This window comes from Pleurodeles waltl, chromosome 3_1, assembly GCF_031143425.1.
Source record: "Pleurodeles waltl isolate 20211129_DDA chromosome 3_1, aPleWal1.hap1.20221129, whole genome shotgun sequence".
In the NCBI taxonomy this organism is placed as follows: domain Eukaryota; kingdom Metazoa; phylum Chordata; class Amphibia; order Caudata; family Salamandridae; genus Pleurodeles; species Pleurodeles waltl.
In genome coordinates this window covers 416,713,756-416,740,935 of record NC_090440.1, presented here as the reverse complement: position 1 = coordinate 416,740,935, position 27,180 = coordinate 416,713,756, and the positions used below count along the sequence as shown (strand labels likewise).

Genomic DNA, 27,180 nt, shown 5'->3' with positions numbered 1-27,180 from the left:
GGGGAGGAGACCTTACCGGGGGAAAAACCCTGAACAATCCTTTTATGAATTGTTGGATGATCTGAGCACAAAGAGAGAGAATGTGATGAAGATGTGTATCTCGATATTGCAGCGATATTCACCTTATTAGATGCATCCACCAAACCTGACAGAGCCAATGATAGGAGATATGGCAGTATCTGCTCAGGTGATGTTTGAAGAGGATGTTAGAGTTTGGTTTCTGGCACCAGATACAAAAATGTTTCCATTCCAGTTTTATAGGTTTTTGTTTTAGCATCCGCTCTAGCTCATGAGAGAATGTTCCTGCATTCCTGAGATATATTTAGATGTTGGAATTCATGTGCCATGCGGTTGATGTGACATTTCTCCGCTTTCATTTTGCTGAGAACCTTTGGTATCAGAGATACTGGGTGAAAAGCGTATGAATAGATCCTGGACCATCGAATCGAAAAAGCATTCCCCCACGAACCTAGATGTGGATGCCAACGTGCATAGAACTGGCATTTGTGGTTCTCGCTTCTTGAGAAGAGATCCAATGCTGGTTTGCCACAAAGAGAGAAGATCTCGTTGAGTGTGAATTGATCCAGCTCCCATTCATACAGGTGTTCTTCATCATGATTAGTGTGTCCACTAAGATGTTGCTTGCTCCGGGAACATGTTCTGCTCATAGTGTAATCTTATGCACCATTGTCCATTTCCAGATTTCATGAGCTTCCCTGGAAAACTGTAGCAATCTTGTAACCACTTGCTGGTTGACACAGTGCATGATGGTGACATTGTCTGTGCGGACCAACACAGAGGCTAGTGTTATTCTTGTCAGGAGAGTATGGCGACTCAAAAACTGCCTTGAGCTCCAGCTGATTGATATGCATGGTTCTTTGAATTTGAATTTGTAGGTCTTGAAGATGTCCGCCCTTGCCCTCTAGGGAAGAGTCTGTAGTTATGACAGTCAGGAATTTGAGACAAGAACATTATCATGTTATCATATTTTTTTAATCTTTACCAGGTCGTCGAACGATCCAACTGTTTGTATCCACTGCTTGTCTAGCTCCTATTGCAAAGGACACGTATTTAGGCGGGTGAAAGGGACCCCATTTATAGCTGAGGACCTCATCCCTAGGAGCGATTTGAAAAAGATGCAATGAAACAGCGTTCTTTATCTGAAGTTTTAGGTCCAAATGCTGAAGTCTTTAATTTCTGTATTACGATAGAAAAGCTTTGTTTTGGATGGTATCCAAAGCTACACATGGACCACTATGGTTGCTGATGGAATAGTTGATAATTTGTGATGACTGATAGTGATTCCCAATTTGCTGAATAATGCTAGGCAAGCTGTGGTGGCTTCCAAAGCTTGACTGGCTGTTGATGTTTTTATCAGCCAGTCGCCGAGGTAAGGGAATACCTGATAACCGTTGTTCATTGGGGAAGCTGCCACAGGAGCCAGGCATTTTGTGAAAATATGTGGAGCTGACGTGAGGCTAAATGGGAAGACCTTGATTTGGTAATGAGTGCCGGCTACTTTAAATCTCAGGAATGTTCGATGTTTGGGACGTATGGGAATGTGGAAGTATGCATGCTGTAAATCCAGAGTTGTCATATAGTCTCAGTGGTTTGGGAGTCGCAGGATGTCTGGAAGAGTGATCAGACGGAAGGATTGCTTGTGTAGTAGTTTGTTTAACCTCTAGTGATCTAGAATGGGTTTCCTATTCCCCTAATTTATTTTTTGATAAGGAAAAAAAATTAGGATTTCCACACAGGTCTGTCTGTTCTCATATTCATAATGTAAGACCATAGACAGAAATTCTGAAAAAATAGTAATGTTTTAAACAGCATGTGATACTATTTGAAAAAGCTGTTAACAACTTTATGACAATTTATTTAATGACTTCAGAAAGATGGAATGCTAAATCTAGCTAGTTGGGATTCAGACTCCAAACCTGGTCACCACATTTGTCAGTAACAACAGTTCAACTCAGACATTTTAACAGGTCAAAACTCACATCCTCTGATTCCAGTTTTTCGAGCTTGCTAGCTACACCATACCCGAGGTGGAGATGGTTCCCAGAGAAAATACGAAAATTGTATTGGGGCCCTGCCAAGATTATTTTTAAAACAGCATTTATTCCCAGCATACTTTTACCACCAAACGCAAATTGTGTTGGGGGCCCTGTCCAGATTATTTTTAACAAAGCATTTATTCCCAGGATACTTTCACACAGTGGTAAAGCTAAGAGTAGCAGTCAATTCTCCTAGAACCATTTGTAAAACCAACCCACTGGACCGCACCTGGTGGTGGGGTTGGTGCAATATCTGCCCACCCCAGTAAACTACCCATCTTGTAGGAAACGTCAAGCTTTTTATTGCACTCACAAACTTAAGTGAAACTTTTTAAAAGTACTCCCACTGTTGGCAGGTAAGTGAATAAAAAGTCAGACTGAGTTTCTGAGAAGCTGTCATGGGGTCAAGGAGTACTTTCAGTGGTGAGTGCTGTTTTAAACACTGATGTTGTAATACCATTTCAACACTTTTTGATAAAAAATCCACAACCTTTGTGCACGTGACTCTCCAAGGGCCGCATGGTGGCCTTCAAGACTAGCCCTAGAGGTCAATATAGGATGTTGCAGGAAATGACCGTCTTTTGCCTGATGTCATCCAAGATTTCTGCTCTATCTCCTTTACTGGCTTTAGAACTCTGTGCATTTTACTCCTGCTAACCAGTAGTAAAGTGCCTGTGCACCCTTTAAATATGGTTAATTTGGCTTATTCCTAGTTGGCACATTTAACTTGTCTGTAAGTCCCTCATATATGGAGCAGAACATATATCCAGATCCTGTAAGTTAAATGCCACCTGCAGACTGCAGCACCAATTATGCCATTCACTTCAGTAACAGGGAAAACATGACTTCAGGCCTAAACTGTGAAGCCTACCTGCTGCAGTGTAAATTCAGCAGTGTGACTTGTCAAAATAACCGTTTGTCAGGAAAAACCTTCCTTTTAAATATATTAATAAGCCACTTAATGTAGGCCTTGCAGCCACAAGGTAGGATGCATGGTATTTATAAGTAGGATATGTAGAAATGTAACGTCATCATAGCTTTACAGTGACTAGCATCCAAAAACTACATATATATATATATATATATATATATATATTTTTTTTATAAAGAACTTTTATTGAATTTTAGATAAAATAAACAGAAAAGAAATACAAGCTTAAACACAAATAGTGTGGCACCATTAAACCAAAATACGTTGTTCGTCCCATTAGCCCCCTTAGGCTCCACAGGCACTAAATGTGTGTATTCGTCTACTTTTGAGTCATTAATTCACAGTGTTGCAACAGGCAGCGGTACTATATACGTGCACCCTAGACACAACTCCCTCATCACGGAAGCATCCGGTCCGAGGCTGGTGTAATTCGTCAATCATGGGCACAGACAGGCTAGATGTCTAACGTGTTTACCCATTTCCCCCATATTCTATTGTGCTTGTTTGGGCATCCTCTTGCTTCATATATCGGTTTTTCGCATTGCGCGCACCAGTCCACCCCTCGCCTCCACTTGGCTAAAGCCGGTGCTGTTTCGGCCTTCCAATCTACCATGATGTCTCTCTTTGCCACCAAGCAAGCCACTCCCAGGAAGGTCCGATTCGCTCTAGTTAGTCCTGTTTCCCCCATGGCCCCCAGCAGAAGCCGTGTAGGAGACATCTCCACCTCAGATTGTAGGACTTCTGAGACCTCTCCTATGACTGCCCTCCAGTACGTCTCTATGACTGGGTAAGCCCAGACCATATGAAAAAAGTCGGCCTCTGGGTTGGGGCATCGGGGGCAGTTAGCTGTAGGCCGGAGGCCTGCTTTAAAGAGTCTGTTGGGGGTGAGGTATGCTGCATGCAGATAGAGGGTTTGTAACATTTGAAATCGGGAGGAGATGGCCAGTGATCGGGGAGCCATCAACGCTTCTTTCCAATCTGTTTCTTCTATTGGACCCACCCAGCTCTCCCATTTTGAACGGAGTCCCTCGAGAGGTGGGGAGGTGTTGGTAAGTATAGTGCAGTATAGCTGAGAGATTCCCCCCCTGCCCAGGCTTCCCATCAGTACCTTCGCTTCCAGTGGGCTGTGTTCTGGAAAATGGTCCTCTGGTCGCACATGTACTAACAGGGCGTGTCTAAGTTGTAAATATTTGTGGAATTGGGTGTTGTTCAGTGAGTAGGTTCCTTGGAGTTCCCCAAATGATCGCGGGTGTGACCCTCCCCATACGTCCCCCAGGGTGGATATTCCAATATTGTCCCATTTCTGGAATCCTTCCAATGCGGAGACTTCCGCCAACCACTTTCCTTGCCAAAGAGGGGTCTGCTGAGTCAGACGGCTCCACCAGCCCAACACCCTCTGGGCTGCTCGCCACCCTGTGAGGGTCATCTTAGTCACTTCCGGAGTATCTCGTGAGATCGGGCTCCCGTACAGTGCGTTAAAAATTCCCTTGTAGCCTATTGTTTGGAGTTCCAGTCTGTACGCTGGGTCTGTCCAGCCCCCCCCCCAGCCAGTCGTTAATCACCAGCAGGTGTGTTGCTAGGTAATATAAATAGATATTGGACATTCCCAGCCCCCCGTCGTGGATATCTCGCTGACAAATAGTAAGGGATAGTTTGGGGCGGGAGCCATGCCACAAGAATTGGCGCGCTGTTGATTCCACTTCCTTGAACCACTTCCTAGGGATTGGGTGTGGGAAGTTCTGTAGCTGGTATAGGAACCTGGGAAGTATCATCATTTTATAAAGTGCTATCCTGCCCAGTAGATTAAGGGGGAGGCTCCGCCACCGCTGGAGATCGTCTTTAATTTTCCTAACAAGTGGGGTTATGTTTAATTCCCATGTCATTTCAGGTAAGAAGGCTATGTGTACGCCAAAGTATTTAAAGCTATTGCGGCGGATCGGGATGTTTTGTTGCCAGTCGACACAATCTCTGGAGGGGTGCAGGGGGATCAACAAGGATTTGCCTGGATTTAAGGTCAGACCTGAGGCCTGTGAGAAAAGGTCTAGTAATTGTAGGATCCGTGGGCCACTCAAGGCAGTTTTAGCGAGGTAGATGAGGACATTGTCTGCATACAATGCTACTCGGTCCTCTGGGCCAGCAGGCCATGACCAACCCTCCAGCAGGGGGTCCTCCCTTATCAACCTCGCCAGTGGTTCTATCGCTAGTGCGAATAGTAACGGGGACAGTGGGCATCCCTGTTGAGTTCCCAGACGGATGGGAAACAGTTCGGAGGCTACACCGTTTACCTGGACACACGCGGTTGGGTTAGAATATAGTAGCTTTACAAGACCATGGAATTTAGGCCCAACGCCGTTATTCCGTAGGACGGGTTCTAGGTAGGACCAGTCCACAGTGCCGAAGGCCTTTTCGAAATCAAGTAAAAGAAGGGCCAAAGGGGAACGGGTCAGGATCCCGCAGTGTGCCAGGGCGGCGTGTAGTCGTCTGATGCAGTGTCTAGTGCTACGTGACGGCATAAACCCACACTGGTCCGGGTGTACCAGTGATGGGAGTACAACCCTCAATCTAGTGGCGAGTACAGTTGACAGCACCTTAATCTCGGTGTTCAAGAGAGAGATAGGTCTGTATGCCGAGCGGTTGTGAGACGGGGGTTGAGTTTTCGGGATCACCACTATTGTGGCTTGGTCAATCCCGGAAGGGAAACAGCCATTCTTCTCAGCCTCATCGTACATATGGAGCAGGTGAGGGCTTAGAATATCCCCACACCTGTTATAAAGTTCCGACTGGAAGCCATCCGGGCTGGGTGTTTTGCCCGTCGATAAGCTGGCTACTGCTGCTGTAATTTCAGCGAGTGTTATGGCAACGTCTAAGTTTTCCCTGGCTGTTTGTGAAATTTTTGGAAGGGCGATGTCATCTATGAGGGGGGCTTCCTTCTCGGCCAGGGGGCAGGGGCGTTCCACATATAGTTGCGCATAATAAGAGGCGAAGCTTTTGGCAATTTCACTCGGTGTCTTCGCAATTGAACCCGTCTCGTCCGTGATTTCCGGGATAATTCTATCGGCTAGTGGACGTGAGGCCAGCCAGTGTAGGAGTTTACCATTCTTGTCTCCCCAGCCGTATACACGGGCCATTGACGCCCTCCAGGAATGTTTCGCGGATTCCAGTACTACCTGCCTTATCTCTTCCCTGACCATGGTAAGTTGCCTCAGGATGGATGCTGAGGCGGTTGTGGTGTCCAGTCGTTCAAGGTATGCTACCCTGGCTTCGAGTTTCTCCACCTGTGAGTCACGGGCGCGTTCCCGTATGCGGACAAGGTGCTTGGCGTAGCCTTTGAGTGAGGCATTGCATGCGGTCCAGATCGTGCCCGGGGATTGTACGGATCCTACGTTCAGGTCAAAATATTGGATGAGGTGGTCCCTAATCTCGAGAGTAGTATTCCTCTTCTTGTAGGTGCCAAGCGTCCATGCGCCATATCGGGCGCTGGGTCAGTTCGATGCCTCCCAGTCGGATGCGTACTGGAGAGTGGTCAGAAACCCCTCGAGGTAGTATTTCCGCATAGGTGACACTAGAGACATTGAGTGCAGGCATGAACACGAGGGCAATTCTGGCCTGGGATTGGTGGGCAGCCGATGCGTGCGTGTACTGCCGCGTCCTGGGGTGCCAGGTCCTCCACACCTCACACAGACCTAGACCGGTGGCCCACCCGCTCAAGATCGACGCCCTTCCAGACCGCGCGGTGGATACAGATCCAGAGACGTCAAGTCTGGGGTCTAAGACGGAGTTAAAGTCCCCTCCTATTAGTGTGGTGCCTTGGGGGAGGTCTGTCAGAACCTGGCGGAGCGCGAGTAGGAAGGCGTCTAGCCGGAGGGGCGTACGCACTCACGACATTAAACGGTAGGCAGTTTAGCGTTCCCGTCACCACCACGAATCTACCCTGTGGGTCTGAGTGTGTGGTTGTGACTACAATGGGCAATGTGCGGTGGAATAGGATGGCCACCCCCCTAGAGCCCTTTGTGAATCCTGCGTGGTAAACCTTATCGTATCCCCCCCTCGCCAACATAGGGCATTTAGTAACGAGGAGGTGTGTCTCTTGTAACAAAACCATTGATGGGGCATACCTGCGCAGGGTGCTAAACACCGCGGATCTCTTGATTTTGTCTAGTAGACCGTTTATATTCCATGAAAGGACCTGTGTCAGTGAGGATACCATGTGTGTGTTGCTAAGGTCGTGAAGTATTGGGAGCCCATTCGGGGGCCCAGAGACGGACTATCTAAACGAGAAGGATCAGTGTGGCTGGTGCAACAAAGGAAACTTAACAAAATAACTGTACTAAACCCTAAAGAACCTTTCCCCCCCCCATACTTCTACCTAGGAAGCATCTGTCGCCCAAGTACCCAACCGGGGTGTCAGAGCCAGATGGGCTGTCACTAAGTGGAGTGATGGACCACTCCATTCAGACGGATCAGTTGCAATCGGCTAATAATAGCCAAACTTTGGATATTGCTAGAAACCGCCACTTTGTGGCGTGTGTGTGTCCCTATTTCAATCTGCACGGGTCAATGCCAAGTGTGGTAGATTCCCCCTAATATAACAGAACCCAACATGTGGAACCGCCTTATCCAAGTGTGGGGGATTGACTCAGGCGATCTCCCTCTAGCCTTTGTCCCAGGGTTTGGTCTCCCAGGGAGTTCCCGGGGTCCCCACCCGCCCGGGAGTCCAGGTTTGAAACATTGTCCTTGTCTTCCTCCGCCGGGGCGTCTGCACTCCTCCGCCTCCCGCGTCTGGACCTTGTCCTCCTGCGACCTCTCCGTATATCCAGGTGGGGGCCGGGTCCAGCTCCTGGGGTCCCTCCGGGCTGGCCCGCGGGGCCCCTTCGGCTCCTCACCCCTTCCTCCGTGAGCCAGTCGGCTTGAAGAAGTGCGCCTTACCGGCCAGGATAACGTTGAGGCGTGCAGGGAAGAGGAGCATGTAGGAAAGTTGCATCGCTCTGAGTTTTTGTTTTACTTGTTCGTATGACCGACGCCGGGCCTGAACCTCTCGGGTGTAGTCGGGGAAAATTAGAATTTTGTGGTTGTCCCAGAGGACGTCGGGGGAGCGTCTAGCCTCTCTAAGAATAGTGTTGCGGTCTTTAAAGTTTAGAAAGCGAGCAATCATGGGTCTCCTGGGCCCGCCCAGCGGAGGCCGCGGAGCCAGGGCCCTGTGAGCCCGTTCAATTGCGAACCATGGTGAGAGGTTGTGTTCTGGCATCCAGGACTTAATCCAGCCCTCCAGGAATTCAGGGGTTTTATTTTCCTCCACTCCCTCCGGAAAGCCCACAAAGCGCAGATTGTTGCGCCTAGAGCGGTTTTCGGCGTCTTCGGCCCGGCGGTGCAGTTCGCCAGTTCGAGTTTGTAGTTGGGCTACCTTGGTCCTAAGGTCCGCCAGGTTGTCTTCGGTCTGTGAGACGCGATTTTCCACTTCCGTGATCCGGCACACTGCGTTTCTAAGGTCTTGTCTGAAGAGGCCCACATCTTCTCTCACCTCCCCAATTTTTGTTTCTACCGCCTGCTGTGATGTTTGGATTGCCTGAAGGATAGCACTGACTCCGTTCGGGGACGGGTCGCCAGGTGTGGTCTCCCCCGGGGTCCGGGAGGCCGCTGGCACAGTGAACTGATCGATCTTCTGTTGGGACGACTGCGGTTGCCTGAAGGTCCTATCCTTCCCCATGGTCCTCTCAGGGGACTAGCCAAGCATCCGCAGCGCCGTCCGACCGCGTCGGCGGGGTCCTTTCACGCCAAGGACCCTCCACACACACCGGTCCCCCAGTGGGGCGCTCAGAGGGGGGCCCGCGCTCAAGTCGTCTCCAGGGCCGGGGCACCAGCCAGCAGCACTGAGGCACAAATCCGCAGCCGCGGGGCGAAATGCCAGTCATCCACCGGGTCCACGAAGTCGGGCGTGTCCCTGGCCCCCATGCCCCGGACTCGGCGGGTCCCCCGATCAGTCCCGCCCAGGGGGGCCCCTCCCCGCCGGATCAGTGAACTGGAGAGCACACCTTCAATGGGCTCCACCAGAGCCGCGGCCAACCACTGGTCACCCTCCAGGCCCAGCCCACGATCAGCATATCTCCCCGGCACCCCAGAGTCCCCGCGCTCCTACACCACCCAGTGGGGCAGGGTCACTCACCGCGTCAAATAGGAGGAGGAGGAGGGGGTCCGATCTAGTAGTCCTTGCCTTCGCCCCGTCCGGTCAGCGCCACTCCTGTTCCCCAGGATATATGGGGGGTCTCGGGGCCCTCCAGCCCCACCAGACGCTGTGCCGCGGCACCCGGGGGGCCCGATCCAGCCGCCGCCCCGTTCCGGGCGAGTAGGCCGAGTCGCACGCCTCCCGGCACTCCCCCCTCGGCTCCTTCGTTGTCCTTCGGTCTCGGCTCAGACCCAGCCGGGGGACATGACACACCCCCAGTCTCTCGGGGGGGGGGGGGGGGGAGTCCGCTTCTCCTCTCCCCGGTCCCCGACTCAGTCAAGATTCAAGGGGGGGGCTGCAAGTGCCCGTCATCCGGCGCACCACGGGCACCCCGTTGGTCGTCTCCTCCTTCCGCTGCACGGCCCAGCACGGCGCTACCTCCGGGGCACCAGCAGACACGATGCGGCCCCGCCGAGCCCAGGCCGGCAATGCGTCCAGGCCGGGCACGCAAGGCACGGCGCTGCGAGGAACTCCGGCCCCAGCCGCTGGAGGTCCGGTCAGTTTTCTAAGGGAGCACGATCGGGGGCGCCAACCGCCAGGACACCCCCGGGGGTCCTGTGAGTGAAGGGACAGGATCCAAGAGGACGATTTATCCGGGCGGATGACGGAGGGGTCCAGAGCACTCTTAGAGTGCGACCGCCATCTTGACGCACATAGCCACGCCCCCACAAACAAACTATTTTCACTGTAAGAAGGCACTGGCAGGCCCGCACAAAGAATGGGAAGCGGGATTAAGTATTATGGGGGTCATTCCGACACCGGCAGGCGCTGCCCGCCGGGCGGAGACCGCCAGAAGACCGCAGCGCGGTCAAATGACCGCAGCGGTCATTCTGACTTTCCCGTTGGGTGGGCGGGCGACCGCCAAAAGGCCGCCCGCCCGCCCAGCGGGAAAGCCCCAGCAACGATGAAGCCGGCTCCGAATGGAGCCGGCGGAGTTGCTGGTGTGCGACGGGTGCAGGTGCTAGGCAGACACTGAAAATCATTATGGGGCCCTGTTAGGGGGCCTGTGGCATGGGCAGTGGGCATGGGCAGTGCAGGGGCCCCCAGGGGCCCCACGACACCCGTTCCCGCCAACCTGTTCCTGGCGGTTTTTACCGCCAGGACCAGGATGGCGGGAAGGGGGTCGGAATCCCCATGGCGGTGCTGCGAGCAGCGCCGCCATGGAGGATTCTGTGGGGCAGGGGTAAATCGGCGGGAAACCGCCGGTTGCCCTTTTCTGACCGTGGCTTTACCGCCGCGTTCAGAATTGCCCATGAAGAACCGCCAGCCTGTTGGCGGTGCTTCTGCTGCACTCTGCCCTGGCAGTTTTCAACCGCCAGGGTCAGAATGACCGCCTATGTCTGCTATCTCTGGATTCAGCTAGAAATGTGATTAAACCACTCCTTTTAATATTTATTACCTTACGAACCCAACTTAATGATGAAGGGGATTTGTAATAAACATTAAGGAAAAGTACCTTTTTTAAAGTTACCTTTTCCCTTCATGAAGTTCCTGAAGGCAAATCTGAATTAGATTTTCAGAAGTAGCTTAATGGGTGATTAGCCCTGCTGAGGAGGGAAAACTACTTTAAGAACAGACACAATGGCTTGGGTGTAGGGAGATGTCTTCTCTTCCCATGGCAGGAAACCAATTAGACTGTACTTAGGAACTGAATTTACTATAAAGCCCCTCCCCCCCCCAGTCAGGAGCAAATGTTAAGCAACTTCTGGAAAGTCCCTGGCCTTTGACCTCCTAATCAGGCAGGCACCAAATCCAGCAGGGGAAGAGCTGCTCCCAGAACTCGTATGAAGGGACCACAGTGGAGGAGACCGCTCATTACTCTGGCCATACCTCTGATTTGGCACGGAGGCTCTGCACAAGGAAAAAGGGTTACCCTGTCTTGAATTTTGGAAGGGAGGGCACTGTGAAATTGTTTGCAGTAGGGAAAACAGGAACTGATGCAAATGTGGTTAGGGTTACCCCTGGGAACCTTTACCCAACTGGTTAGGAAATGGCCAAACATTTGGCATCTCAAAACACCCAGTTCAGAACACTTTCTGGACCATGAAAGTACAGAAGACCTGACCCTGCTGTCTTTGACCTAAGACGAGCCCTGAAGGGATGGATCTGCTCCCTCTTGTACCCAGGACAAAGAAGTGGACTCCAGGGGGTGGTTGGCTGACCTTATCTGTTGCTACAAAGCTACAAAAACGCAAGAGGCCTCTTCCCTTACTTTCCATGCTGAATAATACCACCTGGACCTAACCTGGGCCCTCCTGGTGGCCTCTGTTGGAGTACGTCTTGACCCTCCCTTCCCAAAGTGCTGTTCCTGAGGTCATGGAACCCTTGGCTGTGTCTAAATGGACTTCTGCTATAATCACTGAAAACTTGAGACTTAAGACATTTTTGGACTTTCCGACTCCTGGAGGACAGGGACAAACCACTCAAGCCCATTTGACCAAGGCGCAATCTTGCAGGAGTAAGAAATCAGATTTCTCTTGCCCAGGGCATCTCCTTAGCAGCAAATCAGATTCAGGAGACCCTTGGCAAGATGATATCTGGCCTCATTGATACTGAACACCGGATACAGCCACAGCCTTGCCACACTGAAGGGTTCCAAGCTCATAAAAAGAGACTGTAAAAAGCTTGCCTGGGTAAACATGCCAGAGGTATCTGACCAATGAGAGAACTTCCCTAGGCATGACATTTTAATTTCGGCCGTCAGAGCTTTTCCAGTTAAAATAGCTTCAGCAGCAACTCATCCAGTGCCTATCCAACTTTGTGTAGACTTCCTCAGATACAGCCTGCTGCTTTGCCCCACAGAAGGATTTTTACATCTTGAAAAAAAGACTAAGTCCCAAGGTAAAATGTCCACCTGGGCCAAATTTGGCTGGTGTATCCGACCAGAGATCCTTTTCAGCCAGCCTCAAATGGCACCTAAGGACCAGTCTGCCATGACCATTTACTGCCATTGGCACTTTATGAGTTTTGGGGCTATTTGTACTTAAAACTTTAAAATTCATATCTCCAGTTTACCTTTTTGGATAGTGAGAAAATGATCCTTTTTGCCCTGATCACCCCCAAACTTTTTAAAGGATACTGGTGGCTACTGAATCTGACTGTGCCCTAGGTACAGCTAACCAGTCCCAGTGCCAGTGATCTCTGTAAAATGGTATGTGCAAATTATGAATAATTATAATTGGCTCTGACAACCTACCTATAAGTCCCTAGTATACGGTCGGGCATGAAGGTTTAGGGAACCTAGGGTACATAGGGCACCCCTGGGTGCACAGCTGTGGTCCCTGGTGTCATTGTAAAGGTAGGCCTGCCTTGCTGGCTACTTTTAAGTTAAAATTAACCCAAAATTCGACTTTGGAATTAAAAGTACTTCCAAAGTCTTAACTACCTTACATTTGCATATAACTCACCCTTAAGGTCTGCCCTAGGTGCCCCCAGGGTTGGGTGCAGTGTACATATAAGCAGGGACCCTATAAAAGATGTGTTATAAGCCCTGGTGAGGGAAAACAGCTGATTTCCTTTTTTTCCCATTGTAGTCAATCAACTCCATGGCCTAACATTGAAAGACTTTATTTTAAAATAATAAAGTCTTATTTCAAATAGAGATTAGCTAAATATAGCAAGTTTGGTACCAAATTAAATGTTAGAAAAAATCCAACAACTTGCCAATGTTGAATTTAATATAACTAGCACAGGGAAAGAGTTTTAGAACGCTTTCTGAAAGTTACCAAATCAGCCTGTGCCCTTTCCTGATTGGTCAGCCTCTGGCAGCCTGAGCCAGGCTACCTTAATGAGGTGTGAAGTGGCCTGGGCTGAGACAAAGGAAGCATCCGGTGGGCAGAGAACTGCTGCAGCAGATGGCAGAGCAAGATGGGGAAAGAGTAGTCAAACTGTTCTTCAAAGGAGGGAAAACCACTTGGGACAGAAACTGGACCTCCCCTATTTCCTGCTCCCCCAGACAGATGGGAGCCCCACTGATTAGATTAGGAGAGGGGCTGGAAAAGGTGCATTAACCCCTTTGCTGCCAAGCCTTTTCCCCCTCAGGCCTTTTTTTGGGCTATTTGGGGCAGTTCGCGCTTAGGCCCTCATTACTTTTTGCCCACGTAAGCTACCCATGTCAAATTTGTGTCCTTTTTTTCCAACATCCTAGGGATTCTAGAGGTACCCAGAGTTTGTGAGTTCCCCTGGAGGAAACCAATAAATTAGCCAAAATAAAGCAAACATTTATTTTTTAAACAATAGGAAAAAAAGAACTGCAGAAGAAGGCTTGTGTTTTTTTCCTTGAAAATGGCATCAACACCAGGTTTGCAGTGCTAAAATCATCATCTTCCCAGCTCTCAGGAACAGGCAGACTTGAATCAGAAAACCACATTTTTCAACACAATGTTGGCATTTCACTGGGACATATCCCATTTTTTATTTTTTTTGTGCCTGCTTCCAGTTAGTGAAACCAGTGCTGAATCCCGGAAAGCTAAACATTTCTGAAAAGTAGATAACATTCTGGATTCAGCAAGGGGTCATTTGTGTAGATCCTACAAGGTTTTCCTACAGAAAATAACAGCCAGCTGAAATAAAAAGTATTGAAATTGAGGTGAAAAAAACCCAGCCATTTTTCTCCATGTTTTACTCTGTAACTTTTTCCTGCGATGTCAGATGTTTGAAAACAATATACCGTTACGTCTGCTGGACTCTTCTGGTTGTGGGGATATACAGGGCATGTAGGTTCATCAAGAGCCCTAGGTACCCACAGCCAATAAATGAGCTGCACCGTACAATGGGTTTTCATTGTATACTGGGTATCCAGCAATTCATTTGCTGAAATATAGAGTGAAAAATAGCTATCAAGGAAACCTTTGTATTTCCAAAATGGGCACACGAGTAGGTGTTGAGAAGCAGTGGTTATTTGCACATCTCTGAATTCCGGGGTCCCCATATTAGCATGTAAATTACAGTGCATTTCTCAAATGGACGTCTTTTTTACACACTGTCTTACATTTGGAAGGAAAAAATTTAGAGAAAGACAGGGGTCAATAACACATGTTCTTCTATTCAGTGTTCCCCCAAGTCTCCCGATAAAAATGGTACCTCACTTGTCTGGGTAGGCCTAGTGCCTGCAACAGGAAACGCAACATGGACACATCACATTTTTAAATTGAAATCCGACGTGTTTTTTGCAAAGTGCCTAGTTGTGGATTTTGGCCTCTAGCTCAGCCGGCACCTAAGGAAACCTACCAAACCTGTAAATTTTTACAAACTAGACACCTAGGGAAATCCAAGATGGGGTGACTTGTGGGGCTCTTAACAGGTTCTGTTACCCCCAGAATCCTTTGCAAACCTCAAAATTTGGCCAAAAAAACTTTTTCCTCACATTTCGATGACAGAAAGTTCTGGAATCTGAGAGGAGCCACAAAGTTCCTTCCACCCAGCGCTCCCCAAGTCTCTTGATAAAAATGGTACCTCACTTGTGTGGGTAGGCCTAGTGCCCGCAACAGGAAATGCCCCAAAACACAACGTGGACACATCACATTTTCTCAAAGAAAACAGACCTGTTTTTTGCAAAGTGTCTAGCTGTGGATTTTGGCCTCTAGCACAGCGGCACCTAGGGAAACCTACCAAACCTGTGCATTTTTGAAAACTAGACACCTAGGGGAATCCAGGGTGGGGTCACTTATGGGGCTTTCACCAGGTTCTGTTACCCAGAATCCTTTGCAAACCTCAGAATTTGGCCCAAAAACAAACATTTTTTCCTCGCATTTCGGTGATAGAAAGTTCAGGGATCTAAGAGGAGCCACACATTTCCTTCCACCCAGCATTCCCCCAAGTCTCCCAATAAGAATGGTACCTCACTTGTGTGGGTAGGCCTAATGCCCGCAAAATGAAATGCCCCAAAAAACTATGTGGACACATCAAAATTACTAAAATACAAAACTACCTGTTTTGCAGGGGGGTGAGGGGCACCTGTGTTTTTGGTCCTGGGCTCAGCAGCCATAGAGGGAAACCTACTAAACCCAAACATTTCTGAAAACTAGACACCCCAGGGAGTCCAGGAAGGTGTGACGTGCGTGGATCCCTCAGTGTTTTCTTACCCAGAATCCTCAGCAAACCTCAAATTTGCCTAAAAAAACAAACACATTTTTCCTACATTTCTGTGTGTGATTACCGCACCGGGACACATTTCCTACCACCCAATGTTCCCCTCAGTCTTCTGGTAAAAATGATACCTCACTTGTGTAGGTGGGCCAAGTGCCTGTGACAGGGAAGAGCCAAATATATGTCAAAATTGAGGGGGAACCAAAGCGGGTCCAAAAGGGCAGTTTGAAAAAAAGCGTTTTTAGGCTGACAAATGGGGCAGAAGTTTTATCGGTATAGATGCAACAATGCTGGGTGGTAGGAATTTTGTGGATTCCTGCAGATTACAGAAGGTTCCATCACAAAAATGTGGGAAAAATGTGTGATTGCCAGCAAAGTTGGAGGTTTGCAAGATATTGTGGGTAAGAAAATGGTGTGGGGTGCATGTGATGCACACCACCCTGGACTTACCCAGATGATTAGTTTTCAGATGTGTCTAGGTCTTGTGGATTTTTCTAGTCCCAAAGTCCAAAAAGTGCAGCCCTCACCATTCCAAATGGGAAGATTTTGAGAGTTAGATAACTTCTCATGGCCCAAATGTAAAACCAAAACCCAAAATAATCAAATGTCCTCTTGCTTGCAGTGGGATAAGATGTTTTAGTGTGCCAGGGGAGAACTGAAAGACTGTTGCCCCCCTTCAGTTGGGGTTGGGGCATAAGCATGCCCATACTGGTTGGTAGCCACCACCCCACTATTTATTTTTTTATTCCCTTGCATCTAGTAGGCTTTCTGCCCCTTCCACCCCGCCCGGGGAGTGGATAGGGGGTAATTGCCCCATCTGCTCATCGGTGGGAAGAACAACTTTGGCCCCATTTATTTGGATTGGGCGTATGGCCATACCCCCACCATCTTTTTTTGAAAGAAAAATCTTCCCAGGTCTCTGGTGGGCTTTCTGCCCCCTAGGGGGCAGATGGGCCTTCCAAAAATAGGCTGATCTGCCCCAAAGGGGGCAGATATGGCCAACAGTAATGTGCCCCCTTGGGGAGCGACCCTTGCCTATGGGGCTGCCTCCCCAAACAAAACACACACATACACACACACCAATCAGCCTAATAGAAATAGGTTGATCTGGGGGGGGGGGGGGGGCAGAAATAGCCTAAAAACAATTTGACCCCCCAGGGGAATGACCCTTGCCTAAGGGGTCGCTCCCCTTGCGTGAAATTGACGCAGAAAATAAAAATCCCTGGTGTCTCGTGGTTTGTGCCCCACTTGGGGGCAGATTGTCCTAATAAAAATAGGCCCATCTGACCACAAGGGGGGCAGAAATGGCCTAAAAAGATTTCAGAGTCGCTCCCCACATCTACAAAAAATAAAATTAAAATAAAATAAAAAAATCCCTGGTGTCTAGCGGTTTCTGCCCCCCGAGGGAAGATCACCTGATTAAAATAGCCGATCTGCCCCCGGGGGGCAGAAATGGCCTAAAGTTAATTTTCCCCCAGGGGAGCGACCCTTGCCTAAGGGGGTCACCCTCCACATCTAAAAAAACATAAAACAACAACAAAGAAAAAATAATCCCTGGTGTCTAGCGTTTTCTGCCCCCGTCTCCCCTGAGGGAACATCACCTAATTAGAATAGGCCGATCTGCCCCGAGGGGGACAGAAATGGCCTGAAATGAATTTGCCCCCTGGGGAGCGACCCTTGCCCAAGGGGTCGCTCCCCTCATGACAACAACATAAAAAAATAAAATCCTTGGTGTCTAGTGGGCATTTCTGCTGCCCAATCGCATCGCGATCGGGCAGCAGAAATGCTGAGAGAGACATCATAGGAAAGGAAAGGAAAGGCCTTTCCTTTCCTTTGATGCCTCTCTCGCTCCCTCCACGTGATCGGAGGAGAAATGCTAAAGCATTTCTCTTCCGATCCGCGCTGAAAGCTGAGCTGCCAGCGCAGTGGAGGCAGCCTCTGATGAGGTGAGCGCGCGATTGTGCGCTGACTTCATCAGACGCCATGGGGGGGGGGGGGGGGTGGAAGAGGAAGAGGAAGCAATTTCCCTTCCAGCCCTGCCCTGGGGAGGGGGGTGCCAGGCCCACGGGGGGAGCGCTAGCGCTTCCCCCGAGGGCTGGTAGCAGGACGTAACGGTTACGTCCTGGGCGCCCGAGCGGTGCTGCCCAGGACGTAACCGTTACGTCCAAGGCACCCGAGGGGTAAAGGGAGACTTAGCCACACCAGTGGGTGACTCAGCCAGAGCTAACCTAAAGAATGGATTTATGCCATCTTGCATTTTTAAAGAATGTTGCTTTATGGGATTGATTTTTGCCACATTTCACAGAAAGTGGTCACCCTAGAGGGTGGTGTTCTGCAGCCCATTGGACAAAAGCACAACCCCCCCTTCCCACCCCAGAAGCAAGGATAAATATGGCAGAGCTGCCCCACAATTCATATCCCTGCTAGAAGAATATAGTGGAGAAGAAGGACTGCCCTCCTGGACCCCCGGCCTGCAGCTGGTGACTGTGCTCACAAGGACTGCACCAGATGCACACTTTCAGCTTCACCAAGAAAAGGACTTTGCCTTGCTTCTGCAACTCCAGGAGTGGACTCCCTGTAAGTTACAGATATAAAGTAGGTGACCAGATTCCCCTGCATTAAGTCCTGCAAGAAGAGCCCATCTGACCAAAGTCCTGTGGCCATTTGAGGATTCTGACCAGATGCATTCTGGGAACTGTAGTCCCAACTTCCAAGGAGCAACTCAGAGCTTCTAGAACCTTGGATCAAGTTTGTGGACACTTCTGGAAGAAGATCCAGAGGTTTGGAGAAGTTTGGAGCAACTTTGATGAAAAAGTTCCATAAGTGCTCCGACCCAACGTCGAAAGTGAAGCCGGCTACCCTCAACCGCGATCTGGCCTGAATTTAAGGTTAATTCGCTGAAAGCTTCAGACTGCCAGGATTTGACTGGGGGCTCATGTAAAGGCAATCTGACGACGTTGCATTGAAATTGTCTTGCTGAGAAGGACCTAACGACATTGACAAAGAAAAGCTCCAGAAAAGTTCAAAAGTGTGAAGGTAAAACTTTGACTCAGTGTATCTGAGCAGGGCTCCATTGCGGTCAGCCTCAACTTTTGACTTTGACCCGGTCGAATGTGATCAGATACCCCGGTTGGCGCTTTTGGTTTTCAGATGCTAAAAAGCACTTTTTTAATGTAATCTTTAAAAATTCATATCTCCAGTTCCCTACATTGGATTTTTGTTATTTTTAGTGTCATTTTGAAGATAAAAACATTTCATATTTTTAGAAATTGAAATAGAACTTATTTAATGTTTTGTTGATATGAAATGCTTTACACATCTGTCTCTTAAGCTAAGCCTAACTGCTCGTGAGCCAAGCCAACAAGGGTTGAGCAAGCATTAATTTACTGAAACTTTGACTGGACCCAGTGGGGGTTTGTTGCCTTTTGCTGAGTGTAGGTACCTTCCTGCCCTTACCAATAATCCACTTTTCAACATGAATATTTTGTCGTTTTGGTGTCACTCTACTTATTAAATTTCACTCAATTTTTCTAATTCATTTTTGGGATTTTCATTGTTTGGGGTTTGGACTTTTTTTTACTGTTTTGGTACTGCATGAATACTTTACACACTACCTTAAGTCAAGCCTCTCTGCTCTTTGCCATATCTACCAGGGGGTTGAGTTCAGGTTAATTTAGTGACTTCCATGGTTCACCCTGGCAAGAGTTGTGATTATTCCCTGAGGTGGGTAGCTGTGTTCCCCAAATATTAATCTAATTTCTTGCAGGTTTAACCAAATATCAAAATGACACACTAAAGCCAATTGATAAGATCAATGTTGCGTCTTAGCCATATCTCTTCAAGCATGGAGAGATCAAACTTGGATGACATCAGTGTGGAATAAAACCCTCAAAATGTGCACCATGACATATGATCCCTCAGGCACATTGTCTGCCTCCTTGCCCCTCATAGTATTAATGTGGCCCTCAGTCACACTACCGAGAGTAAGGTTTGGCTTCTGACAATATGTTTGGGAGTACCTATCACCTAAACAATTTAACAAAAGTTTTGATTCATACTCTGAATCCATCACAATATTAAACACACGTGATGCCTATCTATTAACTACTATAATGCTGCCAGGTAAAATGAAAAAGAACACAGTTTCTACACTTTATAAAATGCAAATCTATTCTCCTACTTTGATCTATTTGTTATAGCAGAGCTCTGGATTGCAGTCTTCAGCTGTAGGTGACTTGTTTTGTCTACGTTAAAGTCCTATCAGTAAAATTGAAAGAGTGGCTAAAATTGATGTGGCCTTTTGAAAGTTAGTAATGCAAATAATATTAAAATGGAAAAAATCTGGGGATACAATGTAGCCCACCAATCGTTTGAAGCGCCATGGCTGTCAGGTAGAGCTGGGGTTAGTTGATGCTTCAATACTCTTTAAGGCTGCTTTATTCAATGATGACTTCCATGTAACAAAAGAAATAGTAACTAAAAGTAGAAACCTCACTTGTGAAAAACGATATAAATAAAATCTATAGTCTTAATTTTCACATTGAAATATTTTACATCATTTTAGACACATGACACATAACTGTGGATTACCAATTGCGCTTTGTTCTTGATGGTTTTAATCAAACGGTTATTTTGAAAAGAAAAAAAGACGTTAAAAAAGACTGAAACATTCTTACCCATTCATCATCCTCTGCCCCATCTCCTTGCCCTCGAGGCTGCTCAAGAACACTTGCTTGCGCTTTCGTAGCCATGATATTGTCAGTCCAGGAAGCACCTGCCTGTTTATCATCAGCAAAATTACACTTGGTCGCTGTTCCAGAATTGAGTATGGAGAAAGAAGCTTGAAAGAAAACAAAAACACAGATAGTTTGACTTCCAAGTTAAATACATTTTCAAAGAATTACTCATGATAAGGACATTTATGGATCGTAAAAACACTAGCCTCCCCTACCCTTCCCTATACACGCCCACACTGCATCACCTCCCCTCTGGCTATTGTGGAGGATTTATGCTACTGGATATGCCATTGGTAAATGCACCCATAATATTGTTGGCAAATAGAAAGATGGCCTCTGCCTTATTCTCCACTTCTTGCTGCTGACCACAGACTGCTACATTATACTGATTCCATAAGGGTATTTAGATGATAATTCAGAGTCCGAAAATAATCTTTATTCTCACGTATTTAGAACAATACTTTACATGTTGATGTTGATAAGACTGTTTCTGACCTTGATACGTATGTGGGGCAGCGTAAGAAGTAGGAGACTATGGAACCATACTGAGGTCGCACTGTTCCTTAATCTGGAAGAGATTCCTCTCTACCCTGTTGAAAAGGAGAAGGACCGAATGAGCTCTTAGCTTTGTGCTATCTGGGTTCCACCCATCTTTTCCCCAAAGACATCCCCACTTGCCAGATGGCTGAGAAAATGGCTGCATACCGAAGGAGCTCCTGTCCTTGCATCCAGGTTAAACATGTGGGTTCTTAAGTGATTTAACAGATTAATGTAATCCCATTTTAGAACGAAAGCACAGCCAGGACATGCCTACAGACAAACAGGTGCTTTGTTCACTACACCTCCTAGCCTGAGGTAGCTAGCAAAGAGATAGTGGTAGTTGCTTGGAGGATATTCCAAAGAGCCCCCTAAAGGATTGTCTGCAGTTGTTCAGATGCAATGCTATCAAAGCTCCATGTGCATATTTCTTTTCCAAGCAGTCCTCCAAATCACAATGCTACAAAAGGTTGATGTTTAAACCACTGCTCAGTTTAGACATGTTATTGGATGTGCAAGTTTATTCATCATTTTCTAATTAAATGTCATACAAACCTAATGTATCATTATTGTAATGACTTTGTTTTGAGTAGGCAACAATGCATTTTTCAATTCGCCTATGAAGTATGATCCCTTTGCTAAATGCATGTACTCCAAGGGAGTACAGATACACCAACATACACAAGCAAACCCGATTACTAATAGAGCACATGCCTGCAATACGTAAACTGGGTTTTATTGCCTTCATAAAAGTGGAGGAGTACTACGGTACACTCCAGAAACAAGCTGTAAAATTATAGCGACCTCAGCTATGCTACACAACACAGCAATAAGAAAAAGACTTCCACTTGAACCGGAGAATGAAAATCCATCAAACAATAAAGATCTATACCCCCACCTAACAGAACCTGGGCAACAAGGCAACTATAGCTGCAGAGGTCATGGCACACCAAATTGACATTAGAAATAATTATTTCTAAGGTATTTTACAAGCCCAATCAAAATAAAGACAGAAATGCTTTTGATATTACTAAAAAAAAATGTTGTTTATTTAAAAATGAAGAACAAGACGAAAAGAAAAGTACAAACTATTAAACAAACTGAACTGTTATATGTAATCATATTAATTGTGATGAAATATACAACAAAATGAAAATATTTATATTTTAACTTCAAAATAACTTTATTTCTTTTTTCCTTTCCCGGTTGTCTGCTGCGTTTACTTAAGTCCATGACACCATTCTTGCTCTTTCTTGGCCACTGCAACAGGAGATGCCTCCTCACTTTGGTCTTGGATTTTGCTCTGCACACGAAGGCAATTGAAGTTTGTAATTCCTCTAGGGCATTTGTAATTTGAGTATGATCTCTTGTTAAGCCCCACTTTGTCTTACCAGTTCAACATGCAAGTTGTTTGTAGGTCAGCACAAAATAGGTGTTAAATTGGAAAGAGTGTACAGATCGACAGAAAGCTTTCTGCCGTAGTCTGGTATGACACTATTCTTGTCTGATCTGGGCAAACCCCTCATGTAATGAATTAGACACATTACTTATGTGTCATTTCATTAAAACTTTTGAGCCACTGCTTCAAAGCCTAACTACATGGTTTTAATCCACCACATGTGTGGCTAATTTCACATTGGGCCTTTTGCAACAAAAGCATCTTTCTTTCCATTCTCGGAAATTCCACTGGAGAAGGTGTGCCACGACAACTTGTAAATATCTGCTGCTATCAGAAAGGCTTTCCAGTCCTCTCCCTGTTGCAGGTATATGAGGTGTGGAAAACACTACTGTGCCTAACCTCACAGTGGCTGAGATAGTAGTAGTTTTTCTAATAATGTTCTTGTAGACGGATCATGACTGATCATGACTGTCATCACCAGAGTGGCTTGTCACGGGTGCAAAGCTACCTTCTTTCAGTGCCACTGGTTGGTCTATGTGCTGCAATACATCAACAATAGTATGATTTGTAAGGTGTGAGAGGATCTGACATGCCATTGCAATAAGTAAGAAGACTCTAAGTACACATATATAATGTTTCACATGCCTTAGCAATGGCGTCTCAAAAATCTGAAAGTTAAAGACATATATTCTCAGTATTATTCAGGAGTGTTGTTTAGAGCAAACTTATACACAATTCTAAAGTTTTGTTATATGGGTAATACAAACATTTGTAACATAGCCTAGTCTAAATGTATACATTACCTTAAATATAGACCTTCATGGACCATAATGCATTGCAAGAAACAACACTAGGCTGTATGGAATCTGGAAACCAATTTAGCTGCTTAACACAGTAATATGATTGAGTGGTTGAAATGTATGTATAAACGAAATCATATTTTGCATACATGCAACAGATACTAAATATAACTTACCTACTGCACTTGGAACAGTTTTAGATGTGTAAATGGTGCCAACACCTGCTACCGTCTCTGGCTGGAGAGTTGTTCCAGGGGTGCTGGTGGTGGTTCAGTACCTGGCCCCACTCCGTTGCATGCAGCCTTTTGCCTTCTTCCTGCTACTCTTCACTTTGTGCACTCATGTGTGCCACATTAACTTTATTTATCCTCTGCTGTATATGTGCCTAAATTCGTCTTTTGGCAGCCTAAGTCAGTAAGTGAAGGCTTACCAAAATTGTATTTTATTCAATAACACACTCCTGTGTCAAAATTTCTAACTACTGATCATTAAACTACTTTCACTCCTCCTACATCCTGACAATTATGGTAAGCAGGGCCTGACTGGGCATACCAGCCATTGGGCATTTCCCCAGGAGGCTGGGAGATGGTGGTGGTGGTGGTGGTGGGGGTAGGGTTTGTTACTGGGGGCCAGTGTTGCAGCAGTGCTTCAATATCGGCCATCCACGCTTCCAGCCTCCAAGGGAAACCGTGTTTTGAAATTTGTTATGGGTTCAAAAGCAGCCAATGAAGAGTTTCTTGTATATCCAGCTGTTTTCTGGATAAAATATATTTGTGCTGATTAATATTCCTGCTGGAAAGAGATTGGAGTGTTGTCTAGTAGCAGTTTTGACTCATCTAAAGCAGCACGTGACATGCAGATCAAAGAACTGTATTTTAAGTGCATAGCTCATTGGGTTACTGCTTTTGTCACAGAGATACTTTTACTGCTTGCAGTTCATAAGTTACAATCCTAAAATAGCACAGTGAGCTATGAACTGCCATCAAAGGAGCTGCAAGCAAACTGCATCGTACAGGTTAGAAAGTTATGATTTTTCCTAGTCTTTCATTATCTTAAAGTTGCTGAAAAGGGTTCGTTTGGGTAGAAATGCATTCCAATTAGTAAAGCCAAACACTGTGGTACGTTTTGAATCCTGAGTTTGTGCTTTTCCAGACCAAGCGCTCTTAAAAACTGTCTACCAGTATGGATCACATGTGAATCTTACACCTTGTAGTTCCCTTTGTCTTACGTACTATTGTAATATTTTCTATACACTGATTTAAACACATATGATTCAGTATGTGTGTGTGTGAGAGAGAGAGAGAGAGAGAGAGAGAGAGAGAGAGAAAGAGAGAAAGAGAGAGAGAGATCGATCAAGTGCTCCGACACCACACAATGGTATGAGAGGGGTTATAAAACATGTGTGAGAGGTGCTATGCAGAGATGAGAGGCACTGTTGGAGGATGACAGTGAGGGAACCTTTGACAGACCCTAACAAAGACTGTTGTACCATGGTGCACTGTAAGGTCATCATTTACTATGATTTAAAAGCTAATACAACTGAATATATAATGAAAAATGTTTGTAGAATGCACCATGTATGCCATTTTTCTCAACTTTTCTTGGGGGGAATAACTCTCTCCACTACCCCTCAGAAGTCCTTCTTGCAGTTGTCAGGCTCACGTTCTGTGCTCACTCGCTACACACTTGTTACAAGCAGACTCTACATACAGTAGAGTTGAAAGTAGTTTATTTCAGAACCAGCAACATCAACAGGCAGCCTCCATGAATACATCAGTCAACTGACCATTACAGAACCCTGGGCTCCTAGAGTTCTCTATTACACACCCATGTTCTGTTAGCATAACACTTAGTAGAAAGTAAATTATAACACATCCCCTTTCTCACACTCGTATCAATAAAAACAAAATATATATATATGCATATATGGAAAATGTCACTTACCCAGTGTACATCTGTTCGTGGCATTAGTCGCTGCAGATTCACATGCTGTGCACATCCCGCCATCTGGTGTTGGGCTCGGAGTGTTACAAGTTGTTTTTCTTCGAAGAAGTCTTTTCGAGTCACGAGACCGAGGGACTCCTCCCATTTCGACTCCATTGCGCATGGGCGTCGACTCCATCTTAAATTGTTTTCCCCGCAGAGGGTGAGGTAGGAGTTGTGTATGCTAGTAATAGTGCCCATGCAATGGAGTGAATGCGTCTGTACATAATGAAGTTTAAAGTAATATATTTACAAATGTACAAATGTTTAAGATCTACTTCTGAACGGCTACAGGCTCCCGGGGAGGAGGGTGGGCGCATGTGAATCTGCAGCGACTAATGCCACGAACAGATGTACACTGGGTAAGTGACATTTTCCGTTCGATGGCATGTGTAGCTGCAGATACACATGCTGTGCATAGACTAATAAGCAGTTATCTCCCCAAAAGCGGTGGTTCAGCCTGTAGGAGTTGAAGTAGTTTGAAATAATGTTCTTAGTACAGCTTGACCTACTGTTGCTTGTTGTGCAGTTAACACATCTACACAGTAGTGCTTGGTAAATGTATGAGGCGTAGACCATGTTGCTGCCTTACATATTTCGTTCATTGGAATATTTCCTAGAAAGGCCATGGTAGCACCTTTCTTTCTGGTTGAGTGTGCCTTTGGTGTAATAGGCAGTTTTCTTTTAGCTTTAAGATAGCATGTTTGAATGCACTTAACTATCCATCTAGCAATGCCTAGTTTCGAAATTGGATTTCCTGTATGAGATTTTTGAAAGGCGATAAATAGTTGTTTTGTCTTTCAAATTAGTTTTGTTCTGTCAATGTAGTACATTAGTGCTCTTTTGATGTCTAATGTATGTAGTGCTCTTTCAGCTACAGAATCTGGCTGTGGGAAGAACACTGGTAATTCTACCGTTTGATTCAAGTGGAACGGTGAGATTACTTTTGGTAAAAATTTAGGATTGGTCCGTAGAACAACTTTATTTTTGTGTATTTGAATAAATGGTTCTTGAATAGTAAATGCTTGAATTTCACCACTCTTCTTAGAGATGTGATGGCAATTAAAAATGCAACTTTCCACGTTAAGTATTGCATTTCACAAGAGTGCATGGGCTCAAAAGGTGGACCCATGAGTCGTGTTAAGACAATGTTGAGGTTCCATGAAGGAACCGGTGGTGTTCTTGGTGGTATAATTCTCTTTAGGCCTTCCATAAACGCTTTTATGACCGGTATCCTAAATAATGAAGTTGAGTGCGTAATTTGCAGGTAAGCTGAAATTGCCGTAAAATGTATTTTAATGGAAGAGAAAGCTAGTTTAGATTTCTGCAAATGTAGTAAGTATCCTACTATCTCTTTTGCAGATGCGTGTAAAGGTTGAATTTGATTATTATGGCAGTAATAAACAAATCTTTTCCACTTATTCGCATAACAGTGTCTAGTGGTAGGTTTTCTAGCCTGTTTTATGACCTCCATACATTCCTGTGTGAGGTTTAAGTGCCCGAATTCTAGGATTTCAGGAGCCAAATTGCTAGATTCAGCGATGCTGGATTTGGATGTCTGATCTGTTGTTTGTGTTGTGTTAACAGATCTGGTCTGTTTGGCAGTTTGATATGAGGTACTACTGAAAGGTCTAGTAGTGTTGTGTACCAAGGTTGCCTTGCCCATGTTGGTGCTATTAGTATGAGTTTGAGTTTGTTTTGACTCAACTTGTTTGCTAGATATGGAAGAAGTGGGAGAGGGGGAAAAGCGTACGAAAATATCCCTGACCAGTTCATCCATAGTGCATTGCCCTGAGACTGATGTTGTGGGTACCTGGATGCGAAGTTTTGGCATTTTGAGTTTTCTTTTGTTGCAAATAGATCTATTTGTGGCGTTCCCCACATTCTGAAGTAAGTGTTCAGTATTTGGGGGTGAATTTCCCATTCGTGGATCTGTTGGTGATCCCGAGAGAGATTGTCTGCTAACTGATTCTGAATCCCTGGAATAAATTGTGCTATTAGGCGAATGTGGTTGTGAATCGCCCAATGCCATATTTTTTGTGTTAGGAGACACAACTGTGTCGAGTGTGTTCCTCCCTGTTTGTTTAGGTAATACATTGTTGTCATGTTGTCTGTTTTGACAAGAGTGTATTTGTGGGTTATTATGGGTTGAAATGCTTTCAGAGCTAGAAATACCGCTAACAGTTCTAAGTGGTTTATATGAAACTGTTTTTGCTGAATGTCCCATTGTCCTTGGATGCTGTGCTGATTGAGGTGTGCTCCCCACCCTGTCATGGATGCATCTGTCGTTATTACGTATTGTGGCACTGGGTCTTGAAAAGGCCGCCCTTGGTTTAAATTTATACTGTTCCACCATTGAAGCGAGATGTATGTTTGGCGGTCTATCAACACCAGATCTAGAAGTTGACCCTGTGTCTGTGACCACTGTGA

The 27,180-nt window shown here is 46.3% G+C and overlaps 1 protein-coding gene across 1 annotated transcript in view; it reads right to left on the bottom strand.

The window, feature by feature from the left end:
- Window positions 1-27,180, bottom strand: part of ARPIN (actin related protein 2/3 complex inhibitor) — a 206,930-nt gene that overhangs the window by 33,837 nt on the left and 145,913 nt on the right. The window contains exon 5 of the mRNA XM_069222673.1: window positions 19,972-20,135. Coding sequence (XP_069078774.1) covers window positions 19,972-20,135 — 164 coding nt within the window. The remainder of the gene's footprint in view (window positions 1-19,971; window positions 20,136-27,180) is intronic.